General features: G+C 38.7%; 1 protein-coding gene across 1 annotated transcript in view; it reads right to left on the bottom strand.

Moving 5' to 3' along the window:
* The window catches only part of LOC143988343 (uncharacterized), a 57,917-nt gene that overhangs the window by 21,077 nt on the left and 12,504 nt on the right, over nucleotides 1–24,336 (bottom strand). Inside the window, exons 3-19 of the mRNA XM_077487823.1 lie at nucleotides 21,578–21,698; nucleotides 18,997–19,357; nucleotides 17,711–17,788; nucleotides 15,613–15,708; nucleotides 15,470–15,523; nucleotides 15,291–15,344; nucleotides 15,110–15,163; nucleotides 12,027–12,080; nucleotides 11,775–11,828; nucleotides 10,628–10,681; nucleotides 8,712–8,765; nucleotides 8,556–8,609; nucleotides 8,357–8,401; nucleotides 5,027–5,080; nucleotides 4,398–4,451; nucleotides 3,600–3,653; nucleotides 747–818 (exon numbers count right to left, since the gene is read on the bottom strand). Coding sequence (XP_077343949.1) covers nucleotides 747–818; nucleotides 3,600–3,653; nucleotides 4,398–4,451; nucleotides 5,027–5,080; nucleotides 8,357–8,401; nucleotides 8,556–8,609; nucleotides 8,712–8,765; nucleotides 10,628–10,681; nucleotides 11,775–11,828; nucleotides 12,027–12,080; nucleotides 15,110–15,163; nucleotides 15,291–15,344; nucleotides 15,470–15,523; nucleotides 15,613–15,708; nucleotides 17,711–17,788; nucleotides 18,997–19,357; nucleotides 21,578–21,698 — 1,367 coding nt within the window. The remainder of the gene's footprint in view (nucleotides 1–746; nucleotides 819–3,599; nucleotides 3,654–4,397; nucleotides 4,452–5,026; nucleotides 5,081–8,356; nucleotides 8,402–8,555; nucleotides 8,610–8,711; nucleotides 8,766–10,627; nucleotides 10,682–11,774; nucleotides 11,829–12,026; nucleotides 12,081–15,109; nucleotides 15,164–15,290; nucleotides 15,345–15,469; nucleotides 15,524–15,612; nucleotides 15,709–17,710; nucleotides 17,789–18,996; nucleotides 19,358–21,577; nucleotides 21,699–24,336) is intronic.

Raw genomic sequence — 24,336 nt, forward strand, 5'->3', positions numbered from 1 at the left:
ACTCATCAGCAGTATATAGCAGTTTGTGATTTCTATCAGTGTCCAGCTGAGCACTGGTGAAAACTTGTTGGAGGAGTTTTCATTCTGCTCCGATTATCCTATGAGACTGTAAGACCCCTGACTTTCTGTCTGGACAGTGCTGATTTGCTCTGTGCTGACCACAGCACCCTCAAAAAGGGATAAAATAAAAGTAAGCATATGCAGGGTGCCTTCTAGGGCTCTGTTCTATCAGCAAATGGATTGTGGACAGTAAAGAAAGGGGAGGATCAGAGAAGAAAGGATCAAACAGCCTTTTTACACAATGTGCAGGATTAACCCCTTAGGTTTCACAGTGAATATAACAAGCATGCTTTTTTTACATGTACAGACTGATTTTACTGTTTAGGTTTAATTTAGTGACACTTTAAGGCTTTCCCTGCAAACTGATGTGCTAAATATAGGCCTCAATAGCAGATATGATCATTCCTTCTCCACTAGCAGAAATTAGAACATCTTAGTTATACACAGACAATCAACAAATCTGCAGGCAATTTTTGGGCTTTCTTTTCAGCCCAAAATAAGTGTCATATAGGCATCATGTACTAAATATTCATTTATAACAATATACATATATACAAATATTTAAAAACAATACAGCGAACATCAGTTTATGAACTTGTACATGAGATGTAAGATAAAATTGCTTAAAATTGTAAGCATTTCCCAGAAATAAAAAAAATCAAACAAAACAAAATGAATAAACTCACAGCGGCTCCAGGTGGACCAATAAATCCAGGACGGCCAGGTATACCAGCTTCTCCTTTTATTCCTGTTAGCCCCTATGTATATAGAAAAAAAATGCAGCACTTTTTTTAAGATTATCTAATTGCAACACAACATTAATACCGTTTAATTGCATTGAACATATATCTCTCCTGTGGTTTTTCTGCTGCTAGATTCCATCCAGTTCAGGACTTTTTGTAAGGATGGTCCTTAAGAGTAAAATAAGCAACTGCCTACTGTTTCTAGGAAACACCAAACAGCTGCCATTGTTTTCTCTCACTGACCTAGACTGAAGATCAGCACAACAGAAAAGGTTATATGTTGTCAGCTGGATCTGTAACTAACTAGTAGGGCGGATTTTGCTCAGATGTTCTCTATGTTGGAATTAAGTATAGCTAATTTGGTGGATTTATACAGCACAATAGACCCAGTAGCTGGCGTTGGTGATCCCATATTCTCAGATATTATCTACCCATCTCCAGTAAGATACTGGAACTTGCCATGTAATACAGTAATATACACCTTAGATGCATAACCTGATATATTTGGCTGGCTCCTTTGGATGCCATTAGGGGGTTCTACTCTGTCTTTGTTCTCCTAGCATCTCCTTCCCCTGTTTGAAGCCCCACGTGTGTCTCCTCTTTCCTGATCGTCACCGTCCTCTCCTCTGCATCTGAAGTCATTCAGCCATTCAGTCATTCAGCACCCACCCATTCAGTCCTGAAGAAGCAAGTATATCTTGCGAAAGGCATTGACGTTTGAGTATGGAGCAACACATTAGCAGCAATTCCATGAATCTTGTTGAATGTTGACCTATTTCGTATTTGTAGATGGAGGGTTTTTTTTAATTTCCCATTTTTATATGTTGGTTGTATTTTAATGTATATCATGTGTTACTTTTTATACATACTTCCTTATGCTGTGCCTACAAAATCTGTGTTTTGAGAAGCTTATCTAGCTTCTCCATTCTTTTCATAAGTATAGCAAGGAAGAAGCAGTGCAAGATAGGAAAGCTATACTACTTAAAGTGGTTGTAAACCCTGTACAATCACTTTTAACTACAGGTAAGCCTATATTTATTGGTGTTTGACATTCAAGCACAAAATACTTTTTAACCTATCCACAAAGCTAACCTTGTTAAAGCAATACAATTACCTTAAATATTTGTTTGGGTCAATGACTATACCCTACATGATTATGTTTTTTTATGATACCCCAAATAAGTAGAATTTCTAAAATCTTACAAATCTTCTACACCCCCAGATCTGCAATCTTGCCAACTAAGGAATCCAGACAATGTCCTCATGCAGCTGCCTTTTTTAGTGGTTCAGACCAATTTGTTTATCTATTATTAGTCATATCATAGACCAGCCTTTCTCAACCCTTTCAACACAGAGGAACCCTTGAAATAGTTCTCCGGTTTCGGGGGAACCCCTGCTAAAAATTAGAAATGTACAACTCATGATACAATAGTGTGATGGTCAGTGGGAAGAATGGTCCTTACACTTGTGGTCATTGGGAAGAATTACAGATAGCTAAAAAGATCAATGTAAGGGTAGGGAGAGTCACCCTTTAAGTTTATACTCTTCTTATTACATTTAGACTCTGCTTGAACAGATATTTACTGAAGTTTAGTGAAACACCATGCTTTGCAAGTTACTTCTGAAGTCTGCAAGAAACAGGATGCATTTGTGGTTAGAGCTAGCTGTTAGAATTTATAGGAAGTAGGAAATATTCATAAGGTGAAACAAAGTTATGGGGTTTAATTGTAGACGATTTTTAAGGTCATGCAATATATTTATATAAATGTATGTCTGGAGACCTTTATCAAAAATTCCCCTAAAAATTCCGCTTAATGTATGACGCTCTAAATGTCAATGTTTCATGATTGGTCAAATGTCTTGCATGTCTTGTCTAATCCTGATTGGCTGACAATGTAATGTTTGAAGCACATAAAAGTAGTATACAGGAAGTAAAAGAACGTAGTCATGATAATCCTCAACTCGTGTGATTGTCTGATTTTACCCAATCGATTGAAAGGGCTTTCCAGTGATCACTAAAGTCCAGCTCGAGCTAAGGAGGGGGGCGCACCTTACAATCAATGGTGTCAGTGGGAACTTATCTGAGAGGCAGAAATTGCTCAATGCTGAAGGAACCCCTAGCAACCTTTGGAGGAACCCTAGGTTTCCACGGAACCCTGGTTGAGAATCACTGTCATAGACAGAAGTATGAAAGGTTGTGTAACTTAGAAACAGTAACATGTTGAATATTTGCAAACACTAGAGGGGCCAATAGAATTCAAACTTGATTTTTAGTAGACCAAGAACTTTAAAAAGTAGACATTCGAAAGATCTGCAAAACTTGAGAAAACATTGACCACAACAGTTTCCAGCTGTAAACCATCTGCTCCACACATTCCTAAACTCACCTGCTACCGAGACCTCTAATACAGGCAGGCACCAGCGTTGTCTCATGTAACTAACTCTTTCCCCAAACCGACATTGCTAGCATATCATTATTGGACTGGGTAAGCGGGTAAGCTAACAATGTAAAGGGGTTCATTCACCCAGCACAGATAACATAGAATGATGTTTAAATGCTGCAGAAGTGACTAATTATGTATTCCCATAATACAAAACTCCAGGACAGCAGAGAGACCAAGTATGGATATTATATAACCCAAGTTTCTTTACAGTAAAAGGGCTGACTAACCCAAAGTAACAAGGTATAATTGTTTAGTTTATGAAAACATAGGTTTGAAACTACAGCTCTGCATTATATAGAGAGAATATAGAAGGCAATGTTTTTATTTATGTGTTATTTCACATATCACTTACAGATCTTCCTGGTGGACCTTCAGGGCCTCGCTGCCCCACAATTCCCTTTTCTCCCTTGGAAAAAAATACATACATGTCTAATACTGATAGCAACTAAATATTAAACTGTGACATTAAGTCACTTTACATATCAAGATGTATAATAATAAAACATGCTAAAAATATTTCACTATAGCCATTTCAATAACTAAAACGTTTAAAAAAAGTATCAAACGGCTTTTCTTCAATGCATAAAAAATATGCATGTTTTTTTAAGTGTTGCAAAAGACACATTAGTAAAATTAAAATATATTAACCTCATCAGTATTTTTTTTATCACAACAGTACTGAGAATCTGTTAGCCCCTATTTCATCAAATTAAGAAAAAAAAGTATTGCTTAACATTTGTGATCTTTCACAGTTGGGGAAGATCACTGAATTAAAAAGTATGTGAATTCTGCAAATAATTTTTCACTTTAAAAATGATTTTCAATCAGTGATATACAGTAACCCACAACAATTGTTTGGTACACAATTAGACTTTATCTCTTCAATGATGTTGATGATATAATACTAGTAGATTATATGATTTCTCTTTGTATATACACTCAAGAAAAACTGTTTAAATATTAGTTCTATAACCTCCAATCTGAAGGCTTTGATTCCAGGAGTTTTAATTCACTTTAATATATTTCAGGTTTATCGGGTTATCCCTATTCATATTTGCAAAATATCAATATTCAGGTGAAAGAGAAAAATTCAGATGAGAAAGCTGTTACACATTTTCTTTCAAACATTATTTTATTCTACAATTTTTACCTTAATTCCCAAACCTCCACGGCGTCCTTCTCCACCCTGAGTACCTTGATATGCCTATGGCACAATAAAATAATGACTTTAAAAATTGCATATCAAAATTACTGACTCATTGCCATTATTCATACAGATTATAATTGTATTGTAGAGAAAGTATAGTAAATATATTAAACAACCTACCTAAACTAGATCCCTTTCAGAAAAAAAGAACTTATTTAACAGGTTCTGAATATGTAATAGTATTCATCACCTGTGTTATTTGTTTGGTATTCTTTCGCAGTCAGAGGGCTCCTACTAATGGGCATAATATATAATACATGTATAGTTCATTATTTTCATTTAAATTTGTGATCTATTATTCCACTGAGTGATGAAACAATAGAAAGGGACTGCACACAGTAAATAATGTATTTTTGAATGTTAGGTTTACAAGATTATTAATTACTTGCGCTATTAGTTTCAAGTCTGTTCCTAGTTTTAATGCACAAAATTTGAGTATGTTTTCAGTTATAAAGCAGAAATTTGCATCTCTGTTACAAAAACTAAAATATAAGCATAGGTGGCAACTAATATAAAATCTACTTTCACTCAATACAGTCAAATATTAACATCTGCAGCCAATAATGTCTTACTTCAATTCCATCATCACCATCACGCCCAAACAAACCTGGATCACCAATTATTCCCTGAAAAATACAACTGGAAATTAGAAACTTAAAGTGATTGTAAACACTAGATTTTTTTTTTTTAATTAAAATAACAATCTTGCTATGTGGTATCAGGGCCACTGTTAGAAATCATGTGGCCCAGTACAGTCTATCTGACTCTTCCACCCCACCCTCGACCACACCCCTGCCCTGACCCCGCCTCAAAACAAAATGCAATTTTATTTGCCGATTACATATCCGTGTTGGACCAACATGTGTTTTCACAATTGTGCATAAGCACAAAGGAGGTGGGGCAGTTTAAATTTCTTTTAAATTTTATTATAAAAAAATTTACACGGTATCTTTAAATTATTATTATTTTTTTGCTACCACAAGGGATGAACAACATCCCTTGTTATAGCATGGGCTATTACAAGTCCTCTTTATGGAGAGATCTGGGGTCTTTTAAACCCCATATCAGTCCTTCGGCTTCCAAAGCAGTTCAGATGTGTGGTGTTAATGTGTGTTGTATTACGCATGTTTCAATATGCATTATTTCAGAATTTTTGTCCAGTGTAGTACACGGTAGTTCATCACCATGCATTGTGGTGTGCTTTAACGCACTGCCTTTGTGCCAATCAAAATGAACTGGCAGTGGCAAAATCGCAACAAGGCTGTCAGTTGGTCCCTTTGGAATCACTCCCAGTATTCAGAGAGGAAGCAATTCCACAGACGTAAGTGGAAGGTTCTCTACCAATGAGGCTTTGTCACTAGTAGCAACAGAGTCTACCACTTGACATCAGCCTGAGAGGAAAGGGCTTCTCTGAAAAATTATACTGTGAATATTGTGACAAAACAGGCACGCATTCATACAGACTTGTACGGTGACTGGGAGGTAGAATGTAAACTCTACTCCTTTGCTCTACCTCTCTGTCCTCCTCAGTTTAGCATGTCCAAGATCCTGCTAGCTTCTTCTTCCTGTAGGAAGCTGAGTTCCAGCTGGTCTATGTCTGGGTCAATCATATCTGTGGCGGCGGATCTTTCTCTGTACACACATGACTTTGATGCTCACCGATGCACAGAGCAGCTTCATTCACCGAGGAGCAGCGATGAACAGGCACGTCTATAGGGATCCCAGGATGCCAAGCTCCATATAAGCTGAGCGCTGTGATTTGTCCTGTCCTGCCTCTCCAGGTGCTGGGATGCCAGACCCCAGCATTATTATCTTCCCCTCATTCCTATGATCTCAGCCTCCCTGCAAAAACACAGCTCCTACAATTTTGCCCAGCAGCCAGAACACAACCACAGACTGACAGTCTCCACAGCTGATCTGAGTGGAGCTCAGCACATGCAGCCACACTCTCCTACTGCTGTTGCTGGTCAGAAGCATGCCGCCTCACATCTCGGTGCATGAGGATGGGAGCAGGGCAGAGATTCACTCCACCGGCCGGGACCAATTGAGTAGGGGGCAGCATGATGTACATGTGGCCCGAAAATGAAGAAAAAGTCCCTCTTTTTTACGCTCACCTCCTGGGCTCCTATGTTGACCTGATGGGGCCCAGGAAAATGTAATTGCATCCCCCCATAAGCGAGTAGGAACAGGGAGAAGTTTTGCAAGCTCTACTTTTTAAATTCAGTAAAGAACTGTAATGCTAGCCGGCCCCCCATGTGGAGCTTATGGGGCTGGTTGTACAGCATCGGTGGCCCTGTGTTGTATACTTGGATTTTGCAAAAGCATTTGACACAGTTCCCGACACATGGGTAATGTGTAAGGTAAAGTCTACAAGCTTGGAAAAATCAATTTGTAAATGGATATAAAACTGGCTAAATGACCAAATTCAGAGAGTAGCGGTTAATGATTCATACTCTGAATGGTCTAGGGTTGTTAGTGGTGTTCCACAAAGCTCAGTGTTGGGACCCTCATTTTTTTTATATATTTATAAATGTTATAGGGTCTGGGATTAAAAGTACCATTTCAGTCTTTACAGATGACAACAAGCTATGCAGTGGAATAACATCTTTACAGGATGCCTCCAACTTACAAACCAATCTCAGTGTTCTGTTTAATTGGCAAACTATGTGGCAAATGAGGTTTAATATTGATAAATGTAAAGTTATGCAATTGGGGCTCTGAATATGCATGCATCATATATACTAGGCTAGTACAATTGGGGAAAATCAATGGTGGAGAAGGATCTGAGTGTTCTGGTAGATCATAAGCCTAATAACGGCAAGCATTGCAAGGAAGCAGTTTCCAAAGTGAGCAAAATCCTTTCTTGTATTAAGAGAGGTATAGACTCCAGAGGGAGAGAGAGAAATAATTTTACCCCTATACAAATCATTAGCAAGACCTCATCTGGAATATGCAGTTCAGTTTTGAGCACCAAATCACAAAAAGGATATTGGGGAACTGGAGAAAGTGCAAGAAGAGTAATCAAACTGATAAGAGGCATGGAGAAGCTCAGCTATGAGGAAAGATTAGAGGAACGGAATGTATTCTCTCTTGAGTAGAGGAGATTAAGGGGGGGATATGATCACCATGTATAAATACATACGTGGTCCATATAGTAAATCTCTAAAAAAAAAAAAATTAATTTATAATCCTATATACACAATCCCATACCCACAGTTGGTCCAGAGGATATGTACCTGCTCTGTGCTAAGGTTTTGCACAGCGCAGCTCCAAACCTCCTCTTCTGGGATCTCCTACCAGTGCTCCAAGCTACTCCTCTACCCTGTGTGCCCTTAGCAAGCCACTTGCTATGGGGCACATCTACAAGCTTGCTCCTGAGCCAGGCTATGTGTGCCTATAGACCTTGCCTTGTGCTCTCTGCTTACAGGATTTTACTGACAACAGCAGGAGCAATGTCTCCCACTGCTGCCCGGGTTCCTGTGAGAAGAGGAAGAGAAGAGAGAGAAAACCTAGAGCCAGGACAGTGCAGGATCATTGACAGGATCAGGTAGGTGTTTAGAGAGGGGGAGGGAAATAGTTAGTGGGGTGTTTTTTTTTTATCTTAATGCAGAAAATACATTAGGTTAAAAAACATCCAGGCTTTAGAACTATTTTAATCTGAAAAATGTTATAAATAATGAAGGAGTGAACACGGACATTAGAGGAAGTTAAAGGCACTAATTTTATTTGGGGTCTTCAACCCTATGGACCCAAATATCCATCAGTCATTGACATCTTCTCCACACATAGAAATGTCTTATAGCATCCAATGTGCATGAACGTGATAATATGTGTTGATTGTGCATCAACTTTATTTGTTTCTGAGCACCAAGAAGTACTCTTATCTATAGGTTTTACTGTACCTGAGGTCCTTGTGTACCTTTCACACCTTTTTGGCCTATTATGCCCTACAAAAAATGAATATTGTAAATTAGTTGGCTTAGATGTTATCGGTAAACAGATAGAGTTAGAGTTAAATGCATAGATAATATTGCAGATAGATAGATAGATAGATAGACAGACAGATAGATAGATAGAATAACTGTAAAAATCCATATTTACAGGTTCGCCTTTGCTTCCAACAAATCCAGGTTCTCCTGGGTCACCGACACCTCCCTGAAAAAAGAGAAGAGAATTTATTTTTAACATGACACTGATATGAGTATATATTCAGTTTAGTTATTTTAGATGTACTGATGGTAAGTGATCCAACAATACCTTTGATCCTTGTTTGCCAGAACGCCCTTCAGCACCAGGGAAACCATCATCACCCTAAACATTTAAATGAATAGTTATATTTAGTTTGATATATAGTATGTGTAGAGCTTTATTTCATTTAACCCTTTCACCAAATATTTATTTTGATTTTACATAAAGGTTCCTGCTTCTTTACATTAATACAAACATGAACCATTATTATATTTTAGTGTCATACCTAGAGAGGTGTGATCTAATGTCACCTTCTTCCTGCTTAAGTTTCAGTCACAACATGCAGCTACACCACACTCTGCCTTCCTCTATCCTGAAATCTGTGCAGAAGTAACAATGGTCTACAGCCACATTGTGCAGCACTATACCAATCATGGAGCCTGGGTATTGCCTTCATAACTGACACACCACCATTATGGAGGTGTCTGAAATACTTGTGATTTCTATATATAACATGAAGTTTCATGACTTGTTATTTCTGTGCCATTTACTCCCAGTCACTGACCACCAATGCTAGAGGGAGGTTTTTTTTTACAGTGTGCCCTTGACCACCAATAATTGGGGGTTAATGTTACGTCCGATTACCACCAATGTAATTGTTGCAACTGCTTACATCAGTGCTGGGAGTTATTATTGCTGCCAATGAGACCAATTCTGGAGGTTACTATTACCGTAATTGCAATAATGTCAGTGTTGGGGATTATTTTACTCCCACACTGAAAGCCAAATCTCATGAAGTGACACTCACTTTATGGAACACGCCTCTAGGTGATTGGTGGATAGGCTTGTGCAATTCGTTTCGTAACGAATCGAAATTCGGCCGAATTTTGCATCTTTCGGACATTCGGATGCATCCGAATGTCCGAATAAAAAAATAACTAATAACAAATACGAAAGAAATATAACAAATGAATTTGAATGAATTCAACATGATTCGGTAATTCTTTAAAGCTCTAATGAAACAAAAGGTCAGCTCAAAGTAAATCTTATAGTCCAATCAGCTAATTAATTTTGTGCCAGAGGATGAATTACTGGCAAAGTGCATTCCTGAGAACTAAGTTAGAAGGGTGTTGTATTGTATTTGAGCCGAGGAGAAGAGACGTTGTCATTGTGTGTGTTAAAAGATTCCATAAACAAACGACTTTCCAAACTACGAATCATTATCATGAATGCCTATACATACATAAATAGCGAATTTCAACGAATACGAATGAATGAATTTGACACTCTACGAATAATAACGAATTATCTGAAAACGTATTAATGTAGCATAACGAATATAACAGAACAAAATTATGTATTTTACGAATGACAACGAACCAAAACGAAACAAAATTTTCCGTTGTGCATAAGTCTATTGGTGGATGGCATACTATGTCCACCACATCTGACTTCTTTATACCTTCCATGCAGCCCTCCTATATATTTCCATATTTTGGTACTATGCAGGTAATAGGGTCTATGACTTTATTTATATCAAGTGGATTGATATGCTAAGTTCATTAGATCTGCATAAAATTAAATCGTTTTAATGTATGAGGTAAGAGTGTTAAGAAGATGATCAGCCCAAAGTGCCAAATTAATTAGGTACACCGTTGCTTATAGTAAAAAATAATCAAATAACCAACATTTAAAAAAAAATCATATAACACACATTATTATTCACTTATTATTTTTTTACTGCTATGTATCTACATTTGAATCAACAGCAACCAGACCTACAGTTTATCCAGTTTCTTCTCAAAGACATGGCAACGCCTTGGACCAGAATCTATTCAAACTTACTTGTAACATTAGATATATGAGAATGTACTTGCCATGTATGGGACAAGCAAAATAAGTATAATTTAAGGAAGTTATCTATTTCTCAGAAATATGTCTGAAACTTTATTTTGTAATGCTGAAGGTCTAATAATGACACTTACCTTGACACCTCTGAATCCTGGAATCCCTTCATACCCTCTTTCTCCCTCTTCTCCCTAAAAAAATAGAATACAATAGTTATTTAATATCACTGTATATATGCTGTAATTATCAAAACAGTATGTGTACTGTGAATTATTTATTGGAAAAATATGATGAACTGTAGCATTGAACATTTTAAATAAGTTGAGCTGAAATGTAAATTACATGCCAAAGTCAGTAGTGGATCTTGACATTAAAATTCTATCATGCTAGCAGATAATTTCATTACCTTGATGCATCTCTGTTATTTTTGGAGAAGCTTTTCCCTTTTCCTCTAGTTCTGAAGGCATTGAGAGTCTCCAAATGAGACCCCCAGACTAGGATAGCAGAGGAAATGCAACATATTTAAGCCTTAAAACCCCAGAATAGTTGCACACTTTGTGTACCCTAAAATGTGGCCCTTTAACACCTTTTCCCGCAGATCTGTGGGTTCCTTGGCATGCCAAGGGAAGATACATTTAATTGGCCACACCTGGTGAAGCAGAGGTGCCTTGTAATCCGTGTAATCTGCAACAAAGTTGGACCAGAGCCTAATAGCATGCAGATTCTCCAAAAGACCTGGCTACTGTGGGGAGCGCCTCTCTGATTTCTACCAGACTACTCCTGTTCCAATGGGGTGGCACTTTGTCCTTGGGCCTTGGATTCCTCCAGATGTTCACCAGAGCTACCTCAAAATTCACTGTGAGGGACAATGTCTATAAGGACAATCATAAGCAGCTGTGTACTTTACTGTTTTACTAAAGTAGTGATTCTCAGCTAGACTCTCTGTTGTTATAGTCTTATAGAGAAAATGATATGCAGCCACGTTACCTGTAAACCTGTACATATAAAAATATGCACCATTTTACTGTAAATATACACTGTAAAAATACTGCCTGCAAAGTCTTTTGTGGGCTACCCTAAAGGAAAAAAATGTCATCAAATCATGAATATGAAATTTGGACTGCATCACCAAGTTTTTCGTTAAATACAAGTCTATACAGTACAAATACATCTCATCAAAAAATAAAGAAACATGTACCAGGTAATGGTGCCTGTTTTTCAATAAGTTTTCTAGTGTATGAATTTTTTTACATCCTAGACTTGATTTATTATAAATTATATTACCTTAGCTCCTTTTGGCCCTGTGGGTCCTAGGATTCCTGGTGGGCCTGAGATTCCCTAAAATATAAGTGCACTTTAATAAGTGTTATTATATAATAACAAAGTTTACAGCATAAAGAATGGACCTTGCAAAACCTTATTACATTGCGATAGATAGATAGATAGATAGATGGATAGATAGATAGATAGATAGATAGATAGATAGATAGATAGATAGATAGATAGATAGATAGATAGATAGATCATTTTGCTTACTTTGAATCCATCCGCTCCTGGAAGTCCTTTGAATCCATGATCTCCACGGTCACCCTATAAAAATGTGTATATTGACTTTTGAAAAGACTCTGACAAATATAGTTTACATATGCTGTCACACAGGCTGATACAACTAAACGACTAAACTAGCATTCTATTTCAGATTTTTTTTTCTCTGCCAAGTAGACCTAATTAACCCTTAATACTAATGTAACCCTTTCAAGTCCCAAGGTAATTAAAACCTTTGTGACCCAATCATATTTTGATAATTAAATATTTGCTAGTTTACTCAACAAAAGATTTGAATATCTTTGCATATCAAAATAATTGTCATGCTATTTTAGCACACATAGGGCCTTCATTTGTTATTTTGAAAATAATATATATTCTAAATATATATATATATATATACTCGCACTGATGGTGAATAAAGTGAAAAATAGTGAATGTGGCTGCTATACACAAAGTGCTAAACACTTGAACAAAATAAAAAAAATTATTACAGCGCTAACAAACATAAATAAATTATAAGTAGAAAAACATCAAAAACACAAAGTCCATAAAAATGACTGAAAAAATGCTTCAAATATGCTCTGCAGAAAAGCGCAAAAAGTGTTTCAGAAATTTTCAGGCGTGACTCGACATCGCCACATGTGTCCCCACTCATGTGTGACCACACAGTCTGGGGGTCACTTCAGACCTATAATGATATCCAAGGTGGAAGATTCAGTATTGGGACTTGATGACCATAACAGTATCCTTTAAGATGATTTCTCGATCATATAAACAGGTACCCAGAATGGAAAAAGATGAACTAATAGTGAAGTACAGCTAAGAACCAGTTTTATTGTGCATGGGAATGCATACTTACAGACGTCAGTTAAAAACAGGCATAAAATAGAGACAGAATTACAGCAAACGCCGTTCCCGTCGTTCTTTTTCCTCGAGACTGGAAGTGATTTCAATTGTACCGGATTGATGGAAGTGACATCAATCGGTACGATTGACGTCACTTTCGGTCTTGTGGAAAAGAACGCCAGGAACTGCGTTTTTTTCTTGTCCTGGAGACTGTAAGCAAACCATAATAACAGACAGGCACTGTGTAATATATTTATGCTTCTTCAAGCAGTCACAAACCAAGTTCCCAAAAACTGGTCAATACAGAAAGTGAATCAGAAAGAAAAGAGAGAAGAAAAAGAGGGGGGTGGAGGTAAAAAGCAGTCAGGGTCCCGTTTTCCCAGATCTCAAGCATCCATAGACAAGTATTATATCCAGGGTTGCCATGTTTTATCAAATTTAGCCTTGTTGTTATGGAGGGTGCCGGTCGTCTTATCGTTAATCATGATCCAGTTCAATTTTTGTTTGACATAGTCAAAAGTTACTATTGACTGGTTCCCACAGTGTCCAATGGCTATCCTAGTGGCCAGGATCATGTATGAAATCAAGCAGAGGTTGCTCTAGGCTTTGTCAAGGCTTAGGCAAAACGTACACATGAGGCCCGACTCACACCCATAATGGGAAAAAAAATGCAAGCAAGAACAATTGCGGCAGAAAGATGCACAGATCGAGCACACAGGTGATCAGCACCACTTCCAGGACACCCTCCTCACCCATCAGACATATGCAGCCAATACAACATCTGGAACCCAGCAAGGTGACAACCCATCTAGGAATTACCCCATTGCCTTGGGAGAATGGGCAGGGGATGTCACTGAGGGGACAAGAGAGAGAGGGGGAAGGGAGAAAGAGGGAGGGAGAGAGAGGAGGAGGAAGAGAGGGGGAGCAGAGAGAGAGAGTGAGAGGGGAGGGAGAGAGAGGAGAGAGATAGAGAGGAAGGGGGAGAGATAGGAAGGAGAGAGAGAGAGGGAGAGGGTTGGAGCAAGGGTGGAGAGAGAGATGGGGAGGCAAAGAGAGACAGGAGGGAGGGAGAGAGAGGGAGGTTAAAGGGGGAGAGAAAGGGGGTGAGTGAGAGTGGGGGAATTGAGGGGAAGGGTGGGAGAGAGAGTGGGGGAGGGATAGAGAAAGGGGGAGGGGGAGAGGTGGGAGAGAGGGGAGGGAGGGGTGGAAAGAGGGAGGGGTGGAGAGAGGGGGAGAGAAGGAGAGAGAGGGGGAGGGAAAGAGAGGGATGAGTGAGAGAAAAGGATGAGGGAGAGAGAAAGGGAGGGAGTGAGAGGGGGGAGAGAAGGGGTGTGAGAGAGATAAAGAGACAGAGGGGTGGTGATAGAGAGACGGGGATGAGAGAGAGGAGGGTGAGGGGGGAGAGAAAGAGAGAGAGGGAGAGAAAGAGGGAGGGGGAGGAGGGAGAGAGAAAGAGGTGGAGGGAGAGAGAGAGGATAGAGAGAGGGATGTGAGAAAGAGAGAGGGGGTTAGAGAGAGGGGAATTTGAGAAAGAGAGAGGGGGTGAAAACAAGATCCCTTGCCCTGTCCCTGTCTGCAGCCCATCCTGTGCCCCGATGTCCCAGTCTGCATAATTTATGTGCAGTCTGAACTAAATGGGAGCTCCAGTCATTGTGGTGAGGTTACTAACCATGCCCTGTAGCAGTGTGTTCAGTCCCTGCTCATCCATGTGTGAGAAGCTGAGGCTGGGGGAGAAACATGCCCAGGGTTGAGTATGTTCTCCTCCATGTCAGTGGACACTGTCAGCTATCTCGGAAGGCAGGGGGAAAGATCGATGATAAGAGAGTAGGGTGGCATGGTTTAGTCATCCCCGGCTGCTGGAAAGGTCCAGGACAGCCACCTCCCCCTCTGTGCTGACAGCTGTCATCTTGGAAATTGCCAGAGTAGATGCAGTGTGTTGTAAAAAATAACACCATTAGCATGTACAAGAAGAAAAAAATGTGCATGTCAATCCACGGCCAGATAACTAACTAAAACCACATTACAGAGACCTAGACTTTTAGTTGTATAACTTTTTATATATCCACCTATTTAATAGAAATTCCATTGTCTGTAATAAAATATGTCCACACATGTTAATGAGAATGACTACCAACATAGAATATGCATATCAGGCTCATTGCTACGAGACAGGTCCAATTTAGCTGTATTTAAGAAAATATGATAGAAAAATAAAAAATACTTACTCTTTCACCAGGTATACCTCTTCCTCCCTTTTCCCCCTTTATGCCTGGCTCTCCCTAAATAACATGGTAAATGAAATTCACTTCTAAAAGATCAGTTATTTTACACCAAAATGATAGAATCATAATTAACTTTTTAGATTAAAAACAGAAAAATAATTCCAAAATATAATAAACAGCATACCTTGAAGCCTGTGTCACCAATTCTTCCATAAGCGCCAGGATTGCCACGAACCCCCTAATCAAACACATATGTAATAACTTCTTTAGATATTTAATAATTTTATGATTTTAAATATAGTTCCATTACCAACCTTACTAAAATAAAAGTAAATGTGTTAGATACATTTATCATTTTATTACCAAATTTCCTGGACGACCAGATACTCCACGTTCACCTGAATGGCCTTTTTCCCCCTACACATTGAGAAAACATGAATAAAAAATTGCCATTTTAAAAAAATTAAATCAGTTTTCATTAGCAGTAACCAATTTTTTTGTATTACCTTTGTTCCTGCAGATCCCTGAACACCTAAAATTCCATGTGAGCATTTACACCCTTGAGAGTTAGCACCGATGCTTAGTTCAGCAGCACCCCCACACTATGAAGAAAAAAATCATAACAATATTGAATAAAATGCAACTGAGAATTATAACCTAAAAGTAGCAAAATAATGAAAGAGTATGTTTGGTATTGGGCCAGTTCACAATAGGCTTTGGAAGTACAGAAATATTAGTAGTGGATAATAGTTATTATCCTCAGCATTCACCTACAGGTCTATTTATAAAAAAAAAATGCATTTGTCCAGTAAATCAGCATGTACATTTGTTCTGTGCAAATTGGGCTAAATTAAATGTTCTTTAGGCTATATTCTCCCCTGAATGAATATTGTTTTAGTATGGACAGTAGTAAAATACAGCATTATGGCCACTAGAAAGATCTGACGATAATAAGAAATATTCAAACTGAGGTTTTTTGTTCATTCTGTTGTCTAGCACAGTAATCTGTTCATTCAATGTAAATTCATTATCCAAGTGCTAAAGTCATCAAGAGTAACTGAGCCCTGTAACCAGAGACAAAATAAAGGTTTGTACAAACCAGGAATAGCAAAGCTGTTTTGGTTGGAGGTCATGAGAGAATAAGCAGCAGACTTTACAAGAGTTTTGAAAACGTCTTTGTGTTTTATAGCTACATATAGGAATCTACTGCTGTATACAGTGTTTCTCTTTTTCGTCCTTTATCTCATTGGCAGATGAGTATTACCATTATGAACTACCTGCATGTGTTAACCTTGACTATCAGAAATAGCAAGAAGAAATATTTAAGTGACTAAAGCAAGCTGTGAGCAATGACGACAAATGGGAAGAAAGCAACAATTTCTCAGACATATGTTTTCATTATGTTACATAGAATTGAATGTATATTTTGGCATTCGAAAAAATGGAAAATAAATCTGATAAGAACACCTAGTATAACCGATACATTTATTCTCTTGTCAAACACAGATTCTCTCCTAAAGAGATCTAATATGGATGTCTAGGATGTCTTTGGAAGGGGGTACCTAGGAATTGTAATCCTCCGCTAAACATACAGCAAAGCCAGATTTTCAATAACAAAGCCTTTTTGTTTTTTTCTCAGAGCAATGGAAGTATTCTTCCAGCTGCTGATGAGGTTCCATGATTGGCACCTTCGTTTACATAGATATTATAATTTCTATTATACCGTAAGCCCTGTGATGGATCCGTAAGAGATATGTAAGGCATAGGACCGCTGTCAGTTTCGAGAAAAGTTAGAATAGCAGGAAAATGGTTTAAAGTATGTTTTTTTTTTTTGTGATCACTGTCAACTATTTTAAAATGGTACTTCTCTTAACCTGTAACCTGTAGCTATGCAGTACTGATATTTAGAAAAAAAAGAAGCCATCAGCATTCTCACTGTATACCCGAAAGCAAATTAAATTAGCTCTATGAATGTATGTAGTGAAATTTTCTCCCTAGTAAAGACAAAGCTATAAAAACAAGCAAAATGGAAGGAACACACACCTAGTACATAAAAAAAAAACATTTTTTCAATAATAAAATGTATAAACATGGGTACTCACAAAATGGCAACTATCATGGAGCCATAGAACCACACAATGCTGAGCAGTGCAGACACACATATGCCGTTATACCCCTTGATGTAAAAAGGCATACGTGTGTCTGCACTTTTCAGCACCGTGTGGTTCTACGGCTCATTGATAGTTGCCACTGTGTGAGTACTAATTTTTATACATTTTGTTATTGAATAAATGGTTTTCGGTAATACACTAGGTGCATGCTCCTTCCATTTTGTTTGTTTTTGTAGTATCAATCGGATCGCCCCATCTGAGGAGGGCTGTACCCGCCCAGTTTTGGAATTACCGCTGTCCTTGCTGCTTTTCACCATGGAAGACCTCATAGCACTGGAATTGATTGCTTGCCTTTTTAACTAAAGCTATATCCATCCCAGTGTTGATTCTTTAATACAGAAATGGACCAGGTGGCTATATTCAGAGTAGAGTATGATGTTTTCAGGTGTCAGTGACCATATGGCAGATCAAGTAAACAGGGCTGCACACTTACTTGCTCATTAAGCTCACAGCATTGCTCCAACAATGCCTTTCCTGGATCACAGTGTATTTCAAGCTTCTGGATGTCAACCTCCAATGGAAAAAATATAAAATAAATTAATGTCCATGAAGAGATTTCATACTTTGAAGTGCTACAATAAGCTTGATGGATAAAGGAAAGATATACATGGTTGTGTTGCATTCCACAAACTCATAGTTTATGTTGAATGTGATATTTTCATTGTACTTATCCTCTACTGAAGACATTGTGGTCTGAAGATTTTAATATAGATAGTGTTTCTCAAACTATGATCCACAGAGCACTGCTGAAATGTGGCATGTGCCAGGTGGCCCCTAGTCCTCTCATCTATACAGAACATTGTGTGGTTACAATACAAATGAAGGACATTACAGTTATAGTACAATTCAATACAAAAGGGTTGGTAGAGCCCTGCTCTTGAGAGCCTACAATCTAAAATGTAGGGGCAGGTAGTATAAAAAGTAATAACTGTGTGAAGATGAACTGATGTTATTGCATTTTGGACATAAAGAAGCACATCATAGGGTGAGAGCAGTAAAGAGCAAAACATACAAAGACTGCTAATGCAGAACAAATATATGTGAGGCTTCCTATGAAAGTAGCAACAAGGTAGTAAAGTCATTGAGAGACGTGTAGAAAACATTAATAGTTCATGCTTTTGGTTCATGAATGTAGGCAAAGGGGAGGGGGGGAATTGATTTGATTTGGCTTCAAGTAAGGACTTGAAGCCAAAGGGAGACTTACAATTCATTGTAGTATGCTTCAGTCGTTTTATATCACTTTGCGAAAGAAGTATCACTTTGCAAAACACATTTCCTGACTATGACCAAAAATACATAATCACATGCAAAGAAAATAAAAAAACAGCATTTTTGGTCGCTCAGAGCATCACTTAATTCATAAATTTTGGTGAAAATCCCCTTGCAAAATGAACAGTCTATTTGCCTTTAGTAAATCATCCCTAGTGCTTCTAAATGTCATGCTAAACAGCCCATATATGCATTATAAAAGTATGACAATAACAAAGGAGAGGAGGTTCTCAAGATAATAATTTTCGTCAAACATGTAAGAAAGCAATTGCAATGAAGAAAATAACTCTTTTAATTAAAAGAGGGTTTAGATAGGAGAATACCTTGAGATGAGCTATCCCCAACTTTCTTTCTGGGAAATTGGCATTCTCCACAATAGGGACACTGTGTCTTTAGAGTAAGAGAAAGGATTGACAAAATATATTTTACTGACCACATTGAAGTACTTACCAATGAAGTGATCCTATTTTTTCGAGGAAGTTTCTCTTCTATTACAGAGGCATCGCTGACATCAGTACAGTCCAGACCCATTTTGGCATTACCATTTGTTACACTTACAGCTAACTTGTGCCATTTTCCATCAAAAAGCTGTTCATGATTGCTATGTTTCTGGAAAAGAAGAGTCTTGTCTGGTGTAGAGTAGAACAGGTTTACAGTCTGTGAATTGTTGTTAAAACTGAGTCCAATTTCTTGTTTTTTACTTCCATCAATGATCTTCCATACGTTCCAGATGCTCTGAGGCACAGCCTTTACAATTTTAAAAGTGGCGATAATAGAATAATCGGCAGGCAAACCATTTGGAGGAAAAGCTCTACAAGATAATAAAGTTATATTTTGAGATATAGTTATATATCATGTATATCACACACTAGAGAGCACTGACCCTCAAGATACTACCCTTCATAATGCTGCAATATATTCCTTTTGTAAATAGATTTATATAGAAGAGATGGGAGCTAACAAATTATGGCACAATAACTGAACTAAAAACCTAATTCCGCTCTACCACCTCTTGTACCAAAAATCTAAAACTTTGCTTCACTGTGTATTTATGACCAAGAAGTTTTTTTTCTTCTAGAGCAGTGGTTCTCAACCTAGGGGTCAAATGACGATTTGCCAGGGGTCACCAAAACCTGGGCTGTTTCTGAAGCCCGTGCCACTCTCCAAGCCTATTCACGGCTGCCCAGCGGGGCTGTCTCTGGAGCCTGTGACCACCCAGCTAGGCTATTCCTAGAGCCAGCGGCCACCCACTCAGATTCTTTGTAGCCACCCATTCAGTTCACAGCATGGGTGGAGGGGGCAGAGACTAGAGGTCAGCTGACTGGTGAGGAATATCTCCTGATTTCTGCATTGGTGTCACTGCTGCGAGACACCACAGAGCTGGAGACACAGGGAAGCCAGAGACAAAGTGAGTAACACTACCTGTGATTCGAGTTGCCATTAAAAGTCCCCACGACAGTTCTCAGATCAGCAGATGACCTTGATCAAGAGCACCTAAGCTGTCTGACCAGAACTCCCTGCCAGCACTGCCACTCATCCCAACTCCCCGCCAGCACTGCCACTCATTCCATTCCCCCACCAGCACTGCCACTCATCCCATAGCCCCTACTCCCCACCAAGGAATAAAAATTGAGAATACATGGAAGGGAGAGGAAAAGAGGGGGAGGAACAAAGAAAAAGGGAGAAAAAGAATCAGAGAAAGAACAAGAAAGATGGCTAGAGAGGGGGATGGGGGAAAAAATAAGAAATTTGGATAGATAGATAAAAGGGAAAGGAAGGAGAACAAAGAGAAAGAGTGGTACATCCTAAAATGTACCATAAGAGGTTTTAATAATGTATGAGTGGAAGGGACTTGGGGAGCACTAAATGTCCGTGGGTTAGGGGTGCAAATTACTTGGGTGCTGGAAAACCATGCTATGAAAATTATTTTACTGTTAGGGGTCCCCACAACTTGGGAAATTTTTTTATCAAAGGGGTCACGGCATTAGAAAGGTTGAGAACCACTGTTCTAGAGCATTCCTTTGGACATTAATCTTTTGAGGACCATTAGATACTGCTGTCCCCTTACACTGGCATTACCAAGTGAAAATGAATTCCTTGGTCATAGATACACATGATAATTGAGGTGGTTATTTTTTGCTTTTTATTAGTATGAGTGATTCCTGTGTGATGTGGTACCATTTTAATGTGTGTTTTTCATATATTTGATACAATAAACTTTGCTCTAGTTAATCTAGTGAGTTGAAGCCACTTTTTGGATTTTTGATACAAGAGGTGATAAAGCAGAATTAGGTTTTTATTTTCAGTTTTTGTGTATATATGATGTATACTTGTTATTGTTATTTTACTATCCCTGTAAATAAAAAGTAAAAAAAAAAATTGTGTGACTTTCAGTGCAACTTTAGAATCTAACATTGATACAACTTTGATGTGACTTTTTACACTCAGTGGCATTGAAGTCATATCAAAGTCAGACCAAAGTAGTGCGGGAACTTTTCTAAAGTCTTTACAACCCCTTTAAATTGTCATTTAAAGTTTTTCTGTAACAATTGTTATTTTCAGCTCTTATTGACTCTCACTGCAAAAAATAATGATCACCATGATATTTGACACTTGCATGAAGAGCCAACAGGGTTGATTTACTAAAGGCAAATAATCTATTCAGTATTTAAGGGAATGGTACCTTAATTTAGTGAATGTGGTAAAAATTCCCAGTTACACTGAATACCCATCTTGAGTGAGAAAAAAAAAATACTCAACCACCAAGGAAAAAAAAAACTGCTTGCATATGATTGGATGATGGGAGTCAGCATAGTTTCACCTCATTTACTAAGCTAGAGAAAAATTCCATTGCAAAGTGAACAGCCTATTTTTCCTTAGTAAATCAACCAATTTATGCCCAATTTTTCTGTTCTTAAATTTTATTATCATCACAAAACAGATGAGTACATTTTGCACACATCAGAAAAACACAGATGCTTATGATATAAATACTTTGTGGTCACTTGCAAAAACATCTAATTTATCATACCCATCTTTCTTTAGGGAAACTGGTGTATTTATGCGGACAGCAGATAACGTTGGATTAGACCCATTCACTGTTGTTATTTCTGTAACTGTGGAAAGCCTAAGTTCTTCAAAGAGGTCATACACTATAAAAAATTAAAAGCAAAGCTTAAAAAAAAATGCAATAATAAACATTTACACTGACACTGAATATTTTTGACAGGCTTGTTCTACAAGAGATTAATGCGTATGTGCATTTACTATCGTATATGTATCAAAACATATAAGTATAATAAGACAACATGTACCATGATCATACATCAGTTTAATATGTAGAAACTTCCATAACACATGCTTCCAACTATACCAGTCAGCTAGCTAGTCTTAGGGGTTGATTTACTAAAACTGAAGAGTGCAAAATCTGCTGCAGCTTAGAATCAGCTTCAAGGATTTTTGTCGAAGATTAGCCACTTGCTTACTGGGCACTTATACCCCCTTTCCAGGCCAATTTTCAGCTTTCAGAGCTCTCACACTGTGAATGACAATTGCATGGTCATCCAACACTGTACCCAAGTAAAATTAGTATAATTTTTTTTACACAAATAGAGCTTTCTTTTGGTGATATTTAATCACCACTGGGTTTTTATTTTTTGCTAAACAAAGGGAAAAAAAAGACCGAAAATGTTTGAAAAGAAAAAAACGTTTTTCATATTTTGTCATAGAAATTATCTCCTTCGCTCATGGGCACTGATGAGGTGGCACTGATGGGCACTGATAGGCTGCACTAATGGGCACTGATGAGGCGGCACTGTTGGGCACTGATGAGGCGGTACTGGTGGGTACTGATCAGGAGGCACTGATGAGACTGCAGTGATAGGTGGAACCAATAGGTGGCATGGAAAGGTGGCACTGATAGGCAGGACTGATGGGCACTTATAGGCAGGGCCAGATTAACATAGGGGCTATTGGAGCTCCAGGCCCCTTACCTTAACCACTTCCCATCCGGCCAATGTACATATACGGCCGGGTGGGAGCTCTCTACTTCTGAGAGAACATTCAGGAACGTCCTTTAGAAGGAGGGGGATAGCGCAAGCACGTTCCCGCGCAGCGGCGCGATCCCGATGTGCTCGTGTCACCCGGACACGGTGCATCTCGGATCGGCAGGAGGGCTCTGTGATTGGCCCTTCTGATCACATTACGGCCGTGTCCAATCACGGCCGTAATGTGATGTAAACAAACAGCCGGTTGCTAGGCAATCGGCTCTCCTCTCCTCACACGGAAGTCGTCGCTGAGGAGAGGAGAGCAGATCGCTGCAGCCGGCTGGTGATCAGTGAGTATGAGCTGTTTTTACAGCTTTTTACTAACTGATCACCAATCTAGTATAAACAATACACGTCACCACACATGTCCCCAAAACACAAATGTCCCAAAATAATAAAAAGACATGTCCCCAAATAAAAAAAACATATATCCCCCACATATGTCCCACTAAAATCACATGTTCCAATGATTATCTGCACACATATGTACATGATCATTTGCGTACATATGTCCGTGATCACACAAACCAATTATTATACACTTAACGGAATTTTTTTTACCAAAAACATGTAGCAGAACACATTTTGGCTTAAATTTATGACAAAATTTGATTTTATTGGATTTCTTTTAAAAAGAAAATATTGTTTTTTTTCCAAATTTCCGCTCTTTTTGCGCTTATATCACAAAAAATAAAAAACGGAGTTGTGAATAAATACCACCAAAATAAAGCTCTATTTGTGCGAACAAAATGATAAAAATTTCATTTGGGTACAGTGTAGCATGACCTCGCAATTGTCATTGAAAGTGCGAGAGTGATAAAAGCTGAAAACTGGGCTGGGAAGGAAGGGGGCGAAAGTGCCCTGTATTGTAGTGGTTAAGATAGGCCCATTTAGAAAAAAAAAAGCGATGGACTTCAAGGGATGTGGCTCAGCGACCAAGGGTCACATAGAGCCCAAATTTGGGGGGGTTGATCTACTCCCCTATTGGTCAAAATTTGGGGCTCCTATGGTTACAGAGATAAGGGGCTCCTTGTGCAGCCTTTCAGAAGCTACAGTACATACAGAGCGGCCAGTTTAAATAGAAGCTGGCACACTGTTTGCAGCAGACTGAGAGGATGAGCTCACAGTACCTCTCCTCACTTCTTGTCCGAGGCACTGAATTCATTGGACAGCTTGGAGCCTGCAGAGTTTGTTTGATAGGCAGCACCGCCTGTCAAATTCGCCTATTGATTTTCATGGGGCCACTCTGCAACTGCAAGCCAAACTCGCTCACTGTGGCAGCATAGTCCAACAGTGTAAAACTACCATTCAGCAATGTAAAAAAAAAACAAGGAGGCGGCAGTAGCATCTCATGAACGCTTGTCAGCTGCTGCTATACCACTCATTGAAAAGCAATACACCACAGATCACTTTTAAGAGGGCAGTAAGCATTACCGCAAATGGGAAAGAAACTTGAAACACATCATCCATTTCACACTCACCTCCAACCAGGTCACTCCCCAGTCATTTCTCATGTTAGCCACCTCCCTTCAACTTATATCACAGGTGACCATTTCCCAACCTGCAGATGTCAGACCCTACTCCAAAAGATATCACTCCCAATTACTCCCCCCCACCTGCTGATTGATATCCCTCCATGACCACCTCACACCCCCCTGTTGACAGACCTCTCTCCCCAGCCTATCCCCACACACCTGCTGACCTGTAGATGGGGGAATCACTCCCGAAGTGTTATTGGGTTCTG

This window comes from Lithobates pipiens, unplaced genomic scaffold (genome assembly GCF_037356315.1).
Source record: "Lithobates pipiens isolate NorthernLeopardFrog02 unplaced genomic scaffold, aLitPip1_a1.2 Scaffold_18, whole genome shotgun sequence".
Classification (NCBI taxonomy): domain Eukaryota; kingdom Metazoa; phylum Chordata; class Amphibia; order Anura; family Ranidae; genus Lithobates; species Lithobates pipiens.